The 16,684-nt window shown below is 43.3% G+C and overlaps 1 protein-coding gene across 2 annotated transcripts; it reads right to left on the bottom strand.

The window, feature by feature from the left end:
• Positions 1-520: 520 nt before the first annotated feature.
• On the bottom strand, positions 521-11,132 carry LOC309527141 (cytochrome P450 2D14-like). 2 transcript variants are annotated; one of them, XM_082213693.1, is made up of 8 exons: positions 10,937-11,132; positions 10,024-10,176; positions 8,593-8,753; positions 7,341-7,514; positions 6,634-6,775; positions 5,504-5,667; positions 4,274-4,415; positions 521-1,748 (listed from the first exon to the last, which is right to left on the bottom strand). In XM_082213693.1, exons 1-8 carry the CDS (start codon positions 11,055-11,057, stop codon positions 1,570-1,572), a joined length of 1,236 nt encoding a protein of 411 aa, XP_082069819.1. In that variant the 5' UTR covers positions 11,058-11,132; the 3' UTR covers positions 521-1,569. The 2 variants fall into 2 exon arrangements, with proteins under 2 accessions (XP_082069819.1, XP_082069818.1); XM_082213692.1 differs by having other exon boundaries at positions 5,480-5,667; positions 10,937-11,131.
• Between the last annotated feature and the right edge of the window lie 5,552 nt (positions 11,133-16,684).

Raw genomic sequence — 16,684 nt, 5'->3', positions numbered from 1 at the left:
AAGCCAGAAAGCAAGGAGAATGAACCAGAGAAAGGAAATGGAAGTGAGGGTGGGAGAGGGAAGGCTTTCCTGAATAAATTGCCCCAGGGAAGAGAAGGCATTGCTGCCATGAGCAAGTGGGCAGGAAGCAGGAAAGGGGGGGGGTGTCACCCAGAGGCAAATTTGCCATCCCTCCCAGAGAAGGGGCCCAGACTCCAAGTTTTCATTTTAATTTTTTTTTTAAAGTAAGTCTCTAGGCCTTCTGGAAAGAAAGTTATGAAACAAAATGTGCAGGCACACTTCTAAGCAATATCTCTGAGAAAAGCCAGTCTGGCTGCTCCTGATTTTCAGTGTTTTTAGCTAATGAGTGAAGTTGGAACTGTGATTGATGAATGAGTTGTTTGGACACCAGGATACTGGAATCCCTTAAGTCCAAAAGAGTGTTGAGTCCTCTGAGTGTTGAGGAAAGTTTGGCAGACCCAGCAGGCAGATACCTCTTTGTTCATGGTGTCATAGACAGCCATCCAATCACCATCACTGGTTTATAGGAACCCAACTCAGCACAACAAGACTTTATTTGGGAGACATTAACCGAATTAGACCATTTTAAGACGACAGATTATATTAGGAGACTTAAATTGCTGCAGTCGTGACTCGAAGGACTGAAGTAAGTGTCAATATATGAACAAATTCTACAACCTCTGCCTGGAAGAAATATTAACTGAATGGGACCTGCTGGACACTTGGCAAGCACTGCATCCAGAAGGCAGGGAATCCTCATAAATCAATGCCACACATAGACCTAATATTAATACCAAAAGGTGATCTTCATCAGGTGGTGAGTGCAGAAACTGGGTCTATAACAGTCTCTGATCATGCACCAGTCGCCATTAACTTAAACTTTGGTGCACTTCCCCCCACAACCCAAAACTGGTACTTTGACCTTGGTCTTCTCATTTGTGCAGCGTCCAAATAATGTTTAGCTAAACCTTTGGACCTTTACTTTAAAGAGAATGACTTGCATATGGAAATAAAACAAAATGAGAATATGAGGGAAGCCCAGGGGAGGGGGGGAATATGGAAAATTGTTAGAGAAATATTATTAGAGGATGTTTACATGGAAAGACTAATAATATTTTATTTAAAAAAAGAGAATGACTTGCCAGACATAGGCGCCCCAGTATTGTGGAATGCAATTAAGGCTGTTCAAAGGGTTAACTGCAGGTGTGAGGTGATCAGAAGGAAGAGAATGTATGAACAAGAGGTTAAAATCTCACTGCAGAAATTAAAAAGCTTGAGGTGATATACTCTGGGAGTGCAAGCCAAATATCTTGTAACACATGCTTGCATTTTCCATGGCTGGGTTTGTTTGTTTTTTGCTCTGACTCCACAACTTTAACAGTTGGTTGATCTTTGATTTTAATTTTTTATATGGTTTTATTGTATGGTGTTATGGTTGTAAACTGTGCTGATATTACTCATTGGTATGTTTATTAATGCATAAAATGAATAAATGCTTCATGTTCCTGGCTTCTGTAGTTGCTTTTGAGGTTAATGGTTAAACTGTAAGATACACTAAGCTTAGAAATATTATCTAGGAATGGCACAAATCTGGAAAGGGGATGGACTAACGATTATGGTAAATACTCTTTCTATCTTGGGCCTGGGACAGTTTTTGGGAAAGGAAAAGGTGAAATGCTGCAGGAGGCTGGTGAAGAAGAGGAAGAGCTCCATTTTGGACAGGGGTTCTCCAGGGCATGCATGGCGACCTGTGGGAAAAGGAGACATAGTATTTTGTGCATGAGATCAGGAGGAAGGGGTGGGTCAGACTGCACCTATAGGCTCCACTCTGGCCTGCATCTTGTGTATTTAAAACCTGGTCAGTATCCACCTCCCCACCTGGTCCCTCATCGGATCTCCGTCCCCCTCTCTCTCCCTCCCTCTTTTCTAGGCTTTTTGGCTATGCCTGACCTTGCTTGCTATGGACAAATTGCTGGTTGCCATATTCAGAGCCGGGCAGGAATTTGTCCATCAGACTAACCTCATCGCAATACCTCTTCCCCCCTCCCTTTACACTGTAACAATAACTGATGAAATTGCTGCCTCTAGTCTAGCTTTGTTTTACTGTAACTTTGTTAAAGTTTACTCCACACAAAAACTGCCTTGCCACACTACCCACTACAGATAGCTGACTGGATCAATAAATAGGTACCAGAGGTTAAAGGGCTGTTCATCAGTAGGAACAAAGATCTCCATCTGGTGTCAACAGAGAGAACCAAACTGTGGGAGGCAGCAGTGGGGAGGGGCTGGTTCACTCGCTGCCCTTTGCTCTTGCAGTCCAGGCTACAGGGAGGCGCAAAATTTAGCTTCCTACACACACTGGTCCTCGCAATTCTTTTAAAATTTAAAGAGTGAGCTGAGCCTACCTAGCTATTATTAGAGTCTCTGGATTTAATTATTAGTCCCAAGTGGCCAAAAGATTAATATACTAATATTAACCCCTTTACTTTGAATCAGTAGCAAATGAGCAACCAGTGCAGGTCTCTGGACAGAGGGGTTATGCGCTGTTAGGGTCTCTCTCCCATCAGGATTCATGCCACAACATTTTGCTTATGAATCAAGCACAAAGGAAGCCCCATACAGAGCGCATTGCAGTAATTCAATCTTAATGGCACTAGAGATATTAAATATCAAAAGAAGAAGAGACAACAAGAAGCAAAAGCAAAGTTGCATTATGCCTGTCCCACCCTGAAAAGCTCATCTATCAGAGCGACTCCGCCCCATGGCCATGCTCGAATCCAGATTGGAATGGATCTAAACCTGCCCAGTTAGAAGGGGTGTTAGTGTAAATTAAATATTGCTGTTAATTGCATTGATCGTGCTTGGGTCTGTCTCTTGAGTTGTCCTCAACTGATTTATGTTTCGAGTTGGAATGCCAGCTGTGGAGGTCCACCTGAATACAGCTCAAGACTACAAGTTTCTGGAATGACTTCATACCCCCCTCCTTTCTCACCTGAAAGAGGGGTGTCTGTGTGTGTTGACTGATATACAGCCAGCTGCATCCAGCAGCCATGTGTGAGCCTCTCTCTAGTTTAAGTCTCTTTTACTATTTTGACTACAGCTACCTAAGACAAGGTTACTATACTTAGTAGGGCATAGTATATGGTGCACTAGTATCTCCTAACTTCATGTATATAGTGTGAATAATAATGGTCTTATGGCAATAAAGCACTTTATTTCTAACGGTGTAGCCAAAGAATTTTCTTCACCCTCAACTCTGAAATGGCTGACAACGGTAAAGGACAAAGATCCTGAAGCTCTGCTGTGCTACCCTGCTGGTTACCAGCGGTGTAGCGTGAGTTTTCAGCACCCGGGGCAACGCAAGTAATTTGCGCCCCCTAACCCGGGGCAAGGCAAGTAATTTGCGCCCCCAACCCCTAACCTGCGAGTTGCCGCTGGCGCTGCCGCCCAAACGACGCCGCTTGCCCGGAGGAGGAGGGGGGCAGAGAGGCGAGGAAAATTCAACGGCCCAGCAGCTGCAGCAGCACCGGCGGAGGCGGGGCTGTGAGGAGGGGCTGCCTGGCGCGTCCTCCGCGGCGAGCGCTGAGAGCCGCTGCCTGCCGGGCGCCTTCAGCCCAGACGCGCGCACAGCTCGTCGGTTCCGCGAGACATGCGGCTCCGCTACAGCCTGCGCCCGAGGCTCTTCGGCAACTCCGGAGGCAGCGAGCGCGCCCCCCAGATGTTGCGCCCGGTGCGGCCGGCACCCCTGGCACCCCCCACGCTACGCCACTGCTGGTTACACAGGTAGAGGTGTGATCTTAAACCATGACCACTATTTTCTTAACCTGAATTGGAATGCCACTACGGCCTACATCCTCTGCAGCCACAGAACTGCTTGTCACTGTAAAGCATACTTAAAATGTGCCCAAAGCTGAATTCAACACAGTCACAGACTGCAGTGGTTCTGAAAAATGGCTTATGTATTTCAAATAACCACACACAAATATAAACCACTTGTGAAGTACAATCTGAAATGTCTGTCTTCTCAATATTTTCTCCTTGGAAGGTAGCCAGGAAATAGGGGAAGTTGGTTGTAAAGTATGATTCTGATGGTTGTTGTTTTTTTATTAAAAAAAAAAGTTTGAGTCAAAAGTACATACTCTCTCTTCTCAAGGAGCTGACTATGGAAACCTGTTACTCTTGCTTTCCCATCAGGCGGGAAAGAGAAAGGAAGATAACAGGACAGCTTGTAATCTTTCCCCTTATACCTCAGCCATTCCTCTTTTGGATTTACCTAGAGAGAAAGGTAGGAAGGCCTCTCGCTTGACAAACTGCCCATTTGCATCCAGGAAGTGCTCTGGGTAGAATTCATGTGGCTTCTCCCACATTGTCTCATCCTTTAGCACAGAGGACAGATGATTAAAGACGGCAGTCTCCTAATATGGCAGAGAAACCAAGAGATTAGAATCCACTGCTGGTAAGGTAAGCTTGTGGGTGGCTGGAGCACACATCAGCAGCAGGGTGCCAAGTCCACGGATATTCAGTGCTGAGTCCAGACCTGCATGGAGGAGAGATAGAGGAGGAAAGAGCTTATCAGGACCAATGTGTGTTAACATATTGGTAAATTTTCAGGAAGTTCTTAAAGACAATTTGCAGAAATGTGGAGAACTGAATGTAAGATTTGAAAAATTAGACATTTCAGGAAAGACAGATTGAGAGATTCTTCCATTCCCATTACGAAGTCACCCCTCTGATTCAAGGCAATTGTAGAAGAAGGTATGTCATTTAAATCTGCAAGTAATGTGTCTTATGAAGTACCTGTCTGAAATGTGCTTATTTACATTTATTTACTTATTGCCTCTACATCCCATCATCATGGCAGCATGCATACCAGTAGTTCCTCCTCCATTTTATCTTCTTAACAGGGCTACTGAGGTCTGTTAGGCTGAGAAAAGGTGATTGGCTCAGCATCACCCAGTGGCCTTCATGGGCCTGAGTAGGGGGCTGGATTCCCTACTCATCTGTGAAAAAACAGAAAGTTCCTTTTGCTACGGTTCCTGGTATTTCCAGTACTACTCTTAAAAGGGTTTTATACTAGACATTTAGGCCTACCAAGTTCTCTCTCCTTGCAATTCTTGACTATGTGACCGTGTTGTGTGATCGTTCCAGGCTGCATTTTACACTAATGGCTGCTGGCAGCATAGAAATTTAACACAAGCTGTTTCTCCGGCATAACATTTGGGGTTGGTTTGCAGTGCTGGTTTACGGTAACAGAAGAGGCAACACATTGTGCCTGCTGTGCGGTCATAATTGCTCCCTATTTAAAGCATGCACTAGCCAGCTTTGAGTTAGTCTGCCTCTTGTTCAATTGATGTGTAAGTAGTTAGTATGAATTCCTGCAACTTTTTTTTACTTTGCAGCCATGAGTTCGAGTTCAATCGACTTTTGCTACTGTTAGCATAAAGATCTCTCACGTGTGACCACCTTGGTTCTGATTTACCTTAGGAATGACAAACTTGCCAACCTCAGTATCTCTGTGGACCATATATGGCGTTGCAACAGGTAAAACATCAGCACATCGTTGAATTTCATGTATCACAGCGCAAGTATAAGGCAGCTTCAACTGGTCTTCCATCACAGGTGATCGTACCCTGCCAATCTCTTCATCAATTTCTTCATGGATCCTTTCTGGAAATATTCATTTAGAAGTATTATTGCATTGCATATGTGTCTTAATCCTTCCAATTCTCCAAGCATGTTATGGTAGCATGTTGTTGTTGTTTGCATAGAAATTTTCAGCAGTCCTGGACACTCTGCGAGCTTTAAGGCTGAGCACATATTTGAATCTGGGGCTCCAAGTAGGGGTCTGCTGAATATCCCCCGCATAACCCAAGTAGTGATTCAATCTTTGGTGGCTGGTGGTTTAGTTTATCATTTGTTTATATAATCTATGCAGTTCTTCTCCATTGTAGACATGTACATTTCCCACATCGTCTCAGCTGTTTCAAATTCTTTTATCTTCATTAATCTGCACTGTAACTAATAGCTCAGTTGATAGAGCATAGATTTGAGCCCCACATTGGGCAAAAGATTCCTGCATTATAGGGGGTTGAATTAGATGACCCTCAGAGTACCTTCCATCTCGACAATTCTATGAAGTAACATCAGACTTAGGTGTTCAAATGCCTATTCGTTTGAAGGCATACATACTTAAGGGGCACTCAGCTATTCAGAAGTGGATATATTTGTGAATAAATAAAAAACCACCTTTTTGAAAAATACCCAGATGAGAGCCTATGAGCATCAACATTTAAGGACACAGATTAAAAAAATTCTCCAGAGTTAGTGCAGAGTTGTTACAAAGTTATACATAGTTAGGACAAAGAAACAGCTTCCAAAATACAAATAAAGTTTTATTAGGCAAAGCTGCTTTGTTTTCCAAGTGCTTGGTTCCAACTGCCTTGTTTCTATTTTGAGCCATTTCATAATTGTAATTTATTTATTGAATTGTTATCCTGGCCTTCCTCCTGATGTGGAAGTTTTGAATACAAATAGATCTAAAGCAATTGCACAGCCAACTTGCCCATGAGTAAGCCTTTCAATTGGAAAACCCCATGAGGGATCAGTCTATCTTCCCCAATACTGATCACTTACTCTGAACCTCAGGATGATTGACCATGTTCAACAGTCCCCAGAGTACGGTGGAAGAACTTGTTTCAGTGCCAGCCATTAACAGGTCAACAAGGATATTAATAAGGTTTTGCTCATTAAAACTGCTATCTGGTTTCCCTTTAGCCTGAAGGAAATGGAACAAGTTAGTAACTCACATGGAAATAGCACAATATCATGTCATATTTGTTAGAGAATAGTGTGTACTAATGATCTTTCCCCTTGCTATCAATAGTATATATCTGACCAAAGCAAAGTGAATAATAAAGGAAAAGCTGCTCAGTTTCTTGAGAAATACTGTGTTTCATAAAGCACATGGGTGTTGAAAAAAATGGCAGCCTCATCCCACAGTAACATCTAATACAGCCTAGTTCTTTCTTTGGCATAATTGCACTGAGCAATAAACTCACCAGAGCATAGGTTGTCATTGTCTGGGCATATGAAACAACTGCTTAATGACTGCTTGTTTGTTTGTTTATTTAATTTTATTTAATCTTTTTCTCCAAGGTACTTCAGGAGGTGAACTCAAATGCACAAGCTGAAGTCAGGGTAAAGAGTTAGAGGTGTTTACCCACCAGGTCTTGTAATTTTACTGGCATGGTTTAGATGGCAGAAATTCTAAATAAATCAGTCCTAATGAAGAAGCTACAAAAGAAGTCCCAGTGGGTCTGTGTCTATAAATGTCTTCCTACCTTATCTATCTCCTCCAGAAATGCATCAATCAAATCTCTTGGGAAGGTAGGATCTCTGGTTTTCTCATGTTCACTCACAATCTCTTTTAGAATTATAGTAATATCTCCATAGCGTTTCTGCAGTTTACGATGAGGTCCAGGAAAATAGGACAACCAGGATCCTGCAGCAATAAGCTGGCAGGGCAGAAATCAGAGAAAGAAGAGATATCACAACCTTTTCAGATACAAAAGACATTTAATAAATATTTCACTAGAAGTGAAAGTGCATTCTGATAGGTAGTTCCTAACCAGTCAGTTCTTCATACTGATGGGGAGATTATTCCTTGCCAGCTTCACTCCCATTCCCTCCCTCACATCCACCCTGTGGTACAGAGTTCCAGAGACTGAGCATATCCATTGATAATTAACTTTTCTTAGCCATAATCTGTGGGGATGTTAGGAGATACAAGGGTCTCTGAATAGGCTGGTAGGCTCACATTAGTGGGAGAAGCCAGCTCCTTCAGATATCCTAGTCCTAAAACATAAAGAGCTTTCAATGTCATTACCAGTTATCCGCCAACTTTTAAAGCGTATATTATATATCTTTTTAATACCACTTAGAGGTTTTATGAAATAAAATAAAGGGTGGCCTTCTGTTAAGTTTTACTCAGAGTAAACCTACTGAATTCAATAGACCAGTTTTACTCATGTTCTTTAAGTGAGTCAATTCTGAGTAAAACATAGCTGAATTTTGCACCAAACCCATATGTCTTCATCACACGAAAATGGTAATGCACTTCATCCTATCAAAAGCTTTTCCAACATCTGTCCAAATACTAGTGGATGCTAATTCCTACCATTTACTGTAATCTGATACCTTTATTATTTTGTTCATTATCATTTTGCACCCCTGCTTTAATTAATGCTTGTCAGTAGCATATTGACAATTATCTTTTTTAATGAATGGAATTGTCCTTCTAATTTTCTTTCTGAAGTTATTTGTAATAGGTTTTTCTGCCTCTAATAATTTTTCATAAATCACTTTTAACTTTTGTTTGCCTATGTTCGTGTTTTAATCTTGCTGTCTTGGTTTTTAGCTTGTGTTCCTCTTCTTTTTTCTTTAAGAATACCAGGTTTTAAAGATACGCTGAAGTGATTGATTCAGATAAGCACCTTAGTGGAGATGCTCCATAACTCGGATGTGGTAGTCACACAAAACATACACTTCAAATGGCTGTTTCCTTTTAATGCCCAGACAAACTCATGAAGGTACCTGGGGCAAATTTCTGATTGCTTCTTTCATGAATTCCTCAGTCACATGCATTAGCTTCAGGAATGTATTGTCACTGTATTCAAAGCGGTCACCAAATGCTAGAGTGCAGAAGATATTACTAACAGCCCTGTAGATGAGGATTTGTGGGTCAAAAGGAGAACCTGGATGAGATGTATGAACAAGGAGCAGATCAGAAGTATGTTGTCATATATTGCCCATTCTTCATTAAACAGCCATTGTTGGGGGTGGCCTTCCATAACTGGCTATCCTCCGGGTATTTTTGGCTTCAATTCCCATTAGCCATAGCCAGGATATGGGAATGTTGGAAGCTGTACTCCACCACCTATAAACTATTTACCCTTTCAATAAATGGGACTGTAAATTCCTGAGATCCTTTGCTACATAATATGGATGTTGTTGTTGGCATTGTCTGTCTCGAGAGAGAATGGAGTGTGCCTCCAGGGGTGAAGTCAAACCACTGTGTTAATAGCACTGAAGCTACCTCCCTGGAGCAGAACCCTGAGCAGTTTGCATGGAGATCCTGGGCTGCCCAGACGACAAAACTCGCCTCTCGGCGTCACTGATGTGAAGGAAAGCAGAGCAATACATTTGGCACCAGCCAGGCTGCAGTAGTTGGACTGACGGACTGACTGGCTAAAATGAGCAACTTCATATCTCTCAACCACCAACCTCTCCCACTTTCTTCCAGTCCTTTCTCATGACAGCAAGATCTGAGGAGGACCTGAAAGGGAACTATCTGTGCTGCTGCCAGTACTGCTACATGGAAAATAATTTGAGGTCCCTCAGATTCTGGGCTCCAGAACACCTGGTTATAGTGCTTACATTATTTTGCATACTGGATCAGCGAAAGGGTTACAGAGATGTCCTGAAATGTCCACACTTCATGCTTGGAGCACCAATTCCTTTGCTATCACACAAGTAATTTAGGTTTGCATTCAGTGCATCTCCTAAAGAGGATTCTAGTCCATGAAAGCTTATGCCATAATAATTTTTGCATTCTTTATAGTGCCACAAGATTATTAGTAATCATTTTACATGCTTCAAAATTAAATACAGTGGAACCTCGGGTTACGTACCATCCTCCTTACAAACACTTTGGGTAATGAGCGCTGCTAACCCAGAAGTAGGTGTTCTGCGTAGCGAACTTTGCCCCGGAATGTGAGTGGAAGTTGCATGCTGGCAGTGCTGCGGCAGCAGGAGGCCCCATTACCAAAAGTGTGCCTCAGGTTAAGAACAGTTTTGGGTTAAGAACGGACCTCCGGAACAAATTAAGTTCGTAAACGGAGGTACCACTGTATGAGAAGCTTTGGAGATGGGAGTTAGTTTCTGTATAAAGTATAGAGTGTTCCTCATGCTTTGCATCAAGTGAGATCCCATAGCAGGGAAAAAGTCCCCAGGAACGAGATGTACCTTCTTTGGATTTGAACTCAGAACACAAATATCCAGCTTCTTCAGACACTCTTTTTTCAAGCGTTTTCTTCCCCATCCCAAAATTCTTGAGGGTGGAGACAATGAATCGCCTCTGCTCCCTCCAGCCATTGTCGCATGTTGCAAATCCTATTCCTGGAGGATGTAAAATATATAATATAAAATAAATAAAATAATAATATAAAATAATATAAAATAATATAAAATATAATAACATGACAAGTTGTCCACGGAAACATTCCAAAGTTAATTCTTTGCTTTGCTTAATTTGTTGTTGTTTTTACAAGTGAAGAATGCAGTGGCGTAGCGTGGGGGGTGCAGGGGGGGCTGGCCACACCGGGTGCAACATCTGGGGGTTAGGGTTAGGGGGCGCAAATCCACGGGTTAGGGGGCGCAAATCCACGGGTTAGGGGGCACAAATTACTTGTCTTGCCCCGGGTGCTGACAACCCACGCTACGCCACTGGAAGAATGGTAGAGTCCCCATTAAACTGCTGGCCCATTTTTCTGGCCTTCGGACTCAATTAACAACTGCAGAGACTAAACAATGTCTGTTAACTTTCCACTGGGCTGCCTTCCATCTTATGCTGACACACAACCAGCAGATGATAGCTGTCCTGTGGAACAGTATGGATGACTTTGCAAATAAACCCACAAACACTTCTAGTCTACCTTCCTGTCCCTACTTAGTTGTTTACAGGCAAGTTTAAGAAGAAGAAGTTTCTCAAAAACCTCCTGCCACGTCACATGAATATGCATCTTCTCCCAGGCAACAGAGTGTTTCACTTACCACCTGAGGTGCCATCCTGGCCCACTTGCATGCCTGGTCACTTCCTGCCTGTTTCTCCAACTCTACTGCTTCTTATCCAGTCCATCAGGGTATCAGCTATACTCACCTCCACAATTCTTTCCACGGTTTAGTAGACTGAACAGTGGAACTTCTGGTCGGTCAACAAAGTTCTCAGGGTTTTGTCCCAGGGCCTCCTTTATTGTCTTGAACCCACTCAGGATGACCATATTTCGCCATCCAAACTGCAGAGAGATGACTGGTCCAAACTTTTTTTCCAGCTTTGATCAATAGGAAGGAAAGGGAGAAAATTATCCAGGGGGAAAGGACAATAAAAGTAGGGAAGGTATAATGTTGCAGTACAATATATATGGGAAATTCCAGAAAGCACAGACATATTTCAGGCTTGAGGTGTTTAATCAAAAATGTTTAATCATTTTGCCAGAATATATATACAGAAAGACTAGTTTTCTCAGGGTAGAGAGAGAGAGAGGAGCACCCAAGCAAAAACGAACATTTCCATGAGAATTAGAAATACCAAACTACAAAACCATTTAGCGCAAGCTGAGGTATATACCACACTTTGGACAAACAAAATGGCCGCAGCACTACCCAATTATTTGTCAAACTTGGTCACCCCCAAATTTAGAAAGGCATTTACGCAAGCCAAATTCAATGTCTTGCCATCCGCACTATTGGAAGGCAGATACAAAAAGATTCCCCACGACGAGTAGTTCTGCCCATGTAAGAGTGGTCACGTTGAAACTGTGGGCCAAGTTCTTTTCCACTGCAGACTTCATTGTGCAATAGCCATAAGTCAACAAAAGCAAAAGATTATACAGCTCCACAAACAGTCATATATTGACACAGCTCACAGTCAAATTCTTTTATTTATTTATTTTTAAAAACTTGTAATGGAGTTTATATTTCCTCGGATACATATTTTAAATCTATTTAATTAGTATATGGATTGTTAAATTCCACTTGGATTGTTTTAATGTTTATGTAAAAATGATGCTGAAATTTTGGTTTTACTACGCTGGCTGTTTAGCCGTAATAATAAACATTCACTTCTCCACAGAGGACGAGATGGTGTGGGAAGGGATCAGGGCCTCCACAAACTCTGATGAGAGATCAGCCCTATCAGGTTGTTCTACCCATGAACTTTTGCCGCACACTTGAAACGGTCCAGTCTAAATTCTTAAGGCAGATTCTAGCCGTTCCACCATGTGCACCAAATGCGGCCCTACGGCTGGAGACTGGCCTCCTCTCCGTCGAAACCCGAACCTGGTTAAGAACATTCAACTATTGGCTTCGCCTAAATTTAAACCCACCCGGACTACTACCTCTAGTAGCACGAGATGCTCACAGAAGTCGGTGGTCCAAAGTAGTGCATCAAAAACTACTTACATGTGGCCTCCAAGCACAGCATCTCCTGAAAATGGGTCTCCCCAAGGCAAAAACCATTATTGACCAGTGCATGAAGGATATTGAGCAGCAGAATAATCTGGCCTATATTAAGAAATTTAGTACTTGGTACGCTTATCTGCCCCCTCCCACTTTGATTCTCGGGCACCTTATTTGTCTACCTTAACCATTCCAAAACTCAGACGGGCCTTTACACTGGCCAGACTAAATATGTTACCCTCAGCTGTTCTTGAAGGTAGATATCAAAAAAATTCATTCGAAGAAGAAGAAGGAGTTTGGATTTGATATCCCGCCTTTCACTCCCTTTAAGGAGTCTCAAAGCGGCTAACATTCTCCTTTCCCTTCCTCCCCCACAACAAACACTCTGTGAGGTGAGTGGGGCTGAGAGACTTCAAAGAAGTGTGACTGGCCCAAGGTCACCCAGCAGCTGCATGCGGAGGAGCGGAGACGCGAACCCGGTTCCCCAGATTACAAAACTACCGCTCTCAACCACTACACCACACTGGCTCTGCCCCTGTGGAGCTGGCTACGTAGAGATGGTGTCACACGTTCTCTTGTCTTGCTCCCTATATAAAGATCTCAGGGGCGAGACCATCACGCCGCTCCTATCTGCCATCCCGGGCCGCTCTTGTGAAGCCAAATTGTTCTCACTCCTAGCCGACCAGAACAGCTCGACAACAGAGAAGGTTGCCAGATTTATTGAGAGAGCAATGAGACTGAGAGCTGCTATCTGAATGACATCAGTGTCGTCACCCGGATTCCTCGCCTAGGATCTTATTATTATTATCATTATGTTTTATTATTATTATTTTATTACCTCTGCCAAGTTTTAAGTACTGAGATTATTAATTTATCTGCATCTGGTTATTATTATCTTTCTCCCTGTCCTGACCATTCCTCCGAGGTTATATTTACCGTATTTTTCGCGCTATAACACGCACCTGACCATAACACGCACATCATTTTTAGAGGAGGAAAACAAGGGAAAAAACATTCTGAATGAAACAGTGGATGTATCATTTTTGTGCTTCATGCTGTGGCCACAGACATGTGATCTGATGGTGAATTTGGGCTGACCCAATGCAAAGATCCTGAGGATCCATGTGGATCCATGCTTTGTAACCACGTTTTTGCACCATTGCAGCCCCAGACAACAGTGGGTGCGTGATTTGGGGGGGCAGGCTGTAGCCATGGACATGCTATGTTCTCTGGTGGTGAATTTGGGGGTGACCCAATGCAAAGATCCTGAGGATCCATGCTATGTAACCACGTTTTTGCACCATTGCAGCCCCAGACAACAGTGGGTGCATGATTTTTTTTTGGGGGGGCAGGCTGTAGCCATGGACATGCTATGTTCTCTGGTGGTGAATTTGGGGGTGACCCAATGCAAAGATCCATGTGGATCCATGCTTTTTAACCACATTTTTGCACCATTGCAGCCCCAGGCAACAGTGGGTGCATGATTTTGGGGGGGCAGGCTGTAGCCATGGACATGCTATGTGCTCTGATGGTGAATTTGGGGTGACCCAGTGCAAAAATCCTGAGGATCCATGTGGATCCATGCTTTTTAACCACATTTTAAGTGGGGAGGGAAGGAAAAACACAGAAGGGCTAAGAATGCAGGAGTGGGGTATAAGGGGAGGGAGGAAAGGAAGGCAAAAGTTTTCCCCACGCACCCACCCAAGCCAGCCAGCGCTCTCTCTCTCTCTCTCTCTCTCTCTCTCTCTCTCTCTCTCTCTGTCTCTCTCTCCCACCTGCATGTTTTCAGTAGCACCGGAGCACAGAGAGGAAGGAACGGCACTCTGCTTTCCTCTCTGCTTGCCTGGAGGGGAGGGGCTTTCCCTGCTCTTTGTTCCGTTTGAGCAAACACAGTAAGGAAACAGAGAGGGTGGGCAGTAAGACCCTGAGGCAGAATGCAGGAAAGCACCCACTTCCTCTTTTCAGGTTTGTTTCCCTTCTCCCTGAAGCGCGGTTTGCTTTTTGCCCGATTTTTCGGCTCCAGGGACCACACATTCGCTGCATAACACGCACAGACATTTCCCCTTCCTTTTTAGGAGAAAAAATCTGCGTGTTATAGAGCGAAAAATACGGTATATCATTGCAATTTTAATGCCTTTACGCCTGGCACAGTTTGTTTTTTGTTGTTTAGTCATTTAGTCGTGTCCGACTCTTCGTGACCCCATGGACCAGAGCACGCCAGGCACTTCTGTCCTCCACTGCCTCCCGCAGTTTGATCAAACTCATGCTGGTAGCTTCAAGAACACCATCCAACCATCTCATTCTCTGTCGTCCCCTTCTCCTTGTGCCCTCCATCTTTCCCAACATCAGGGTCTTTTCCAGGGAGTCTTCTCTTCTCATGAGGTGGCCAAAGTATTGGAGCCTCAGCTTCACGATCTGTCCTTCCAGTGAGCCCTCAGGGCTGATTTCCTTCAGAATGGAGAGGTTTGATCTTCTTGCAGTCCATGGGACTCTCAAGAGTCTCCTCCAGCACCATAATTCAAAAGCATCAATTCTCCGGCGATCAGCCTTCTTTATGGTCCAGCTCTCACTTCCATACATCACTACTGGGAAAACCATGGCTTTTACTATACGGACCTTTGTTGGCAAGGTGATGTCTCTGCTTTTTAAGATGTTGTCTAGGTTTGCCATCGCCTTTCTCCCAAGGAGCAGGCGTCTTTTAATTTCGTGACTGCTATCACCATCTGCACTGATCATGGAGCCCAAGAAAGTAAAATCTCTCACTGCCTCCATTTCTTCCCCTTCTATTTGCCAGAAGGTGATGGGCCCAGTGGCCATGATCTTCATTTTTTTTATGTTGAGCTTCAGACCATATTTTGCGCTCTCCTCTTTCACCCTCATTAAAAGGTTCTTTAATTCCTCTTCACTTTCTGCCATCAAGATTGTGTCATCTGCATATCTGAGGTTGTTGATATTTCTTCCGGCAATCTTAATTCCGGCTTGGGATTCATCCAGCCCAGCCTTTCGCATGATGAATTGTGCATATAAGTTAAATAAGCAGGGAGACAATATACAGCCTTGCCGTACTCCTTTCCCAATTTGGAACCAATCAGTTGTTCCATATCCAGTTCTAACTATAGCTTCTTGTCCCACATAGAGATTTCTCAGGAGACAGATGAGGTGATCAGGCACTCCCATTTCTTTAAGAACTTGCCATAGTTTGCTGTGGTCAACACAGTCAAAGGCTTTTGCATAGTCAATGAAGCAGAAGTAGATGTCTTTCTGGAACTCTCTAGCTTTCTCCATTATCCAGCGCATGTTTGCAATTTGATCTCTGGTTCCTCTGCCTCTTCTAAATCCAGCTTGCACTTCTGGGAGTTCTCGGTCCACATACTGCTTGAGCCTTCCTTGTAGAATTTTAAGCATAACCTTGCTAGCGTGTGAAATGAGTGCAATTGTGTGGTAGTTGGAGCATTCTTTGGCACTGCCCTTCTTTGGGATTGGGATGTAGACTGATCTTCTCCAATCCTCTGGCCACTGCTGAGTTTTCCAAACTTCCTGGCATATTGAGTGTAGCACCTTAACAGCATCATCTTTTAAAATTTTAAACAGTTCAGCTGGAATACCATCACTTCCACTGGCCTTGTTATTTGCAGTGCTTTCTAAGGCCCATTTGACTTCACTCTCCAGGATGTCTGGCTCAAGGTCAGCAACCACACTACCTGGGGTGTATGAGACATCCATATCTTTCTGGTATAATTCCTCTGTGTATTCTTGCCACCTCTTCTTGATGTCTTCTGCTTCAGTTAGGTCTTTACCACTTTTGTCCTTTATTATGGTAATCTTTGTACGAAATGTTCCTTTCATATTTCCGATTTTCTTGAACAGATCTCTGGTTCTTCCCATTCTGTTGCTTTCCTCTATTTCTTTGCATTGCTCGTTTAAGAAGGCCTTCTTGTCTCTCCTTGGTATTCTTTGGAAATCTGCATTCAATTTCTTGTATCTTTCATTATCTCCCTCGCATTTTGCTTGCCTTCTCTCCCCCGCTATTTGTAAGGCCTCGTTGGACAGCCACTTTGCTTTCTTGCATTTCTTTTTCATTGGGATGGTTTTAGTTGCTGCCTCCTGTATAATGTTGCGAGCCTTCACCCATAGTTCTTCAGGCACTCTGTCCAGCAAATCTAAATCCTTAAACCTGTTCCTCACTTCCACTGTGTATTCATAAGGGATTTGGTTTAGATTGTATCTTACCTGTCCAGTGGTTTTTCCTACTTTCTTCAGTTTAAGCTTGAATTTTGCTATAAGAAGCTGATGATCTGAGCCACAGTCAGCTCCAGGTCTTGTTTTTGCTGACTGTATAGAGCTTCTCCATCTTTGGCTGCAGAGAATATAATCAATCTGATTTCAATGTTGCCCATCTGGGGATGTCCATGTGTAGAGTCGTCTCTTGTGTTGTTGGAAAAGCGTGTTT

Source organism: Podarcis vaucheri (assembly GCF_965113315.1).
Source record: "Podarcis vaucheri genome assembly, chromosome: 2".
Classification (NCBI taxonomy): domain Eukaryota; kingdom Metazoa; phylum Chordata; class Lepidosauria; order Squamata; family Lacertidae; genus Podarcis; species Podarcis vaucheri.
Note: the sequence above shows the minus strand (reverse complement) of the source record. Positions and strands in the feature narration are given on the sequence as shown.

Bases quoted from the DNA above. Each gene is read 5' to 3' on its own strand.
- LOC309527141 (XM_082213692.1), bottom strand. From the start codon at position 11,057: ATGGTCATCCTGAGTGGGTTCAAGACAATAAAGGAGGCCCTGGGACAA. The intron at 10,177-10,936 runs GTGAGTATAGCT...TACATCCTCCAG, and splicing joins CCGTGGAAAGAATTGTGGAG to GAATAGGATTTGCAACATGC. The intron at 4,416-5,479 runs GTAAATCAGAAC...CTGCCATATTAG, and splicing joins GCAAGTTTGTCATTCCTAAG to GAGACTGCCGTCTTTAATCA.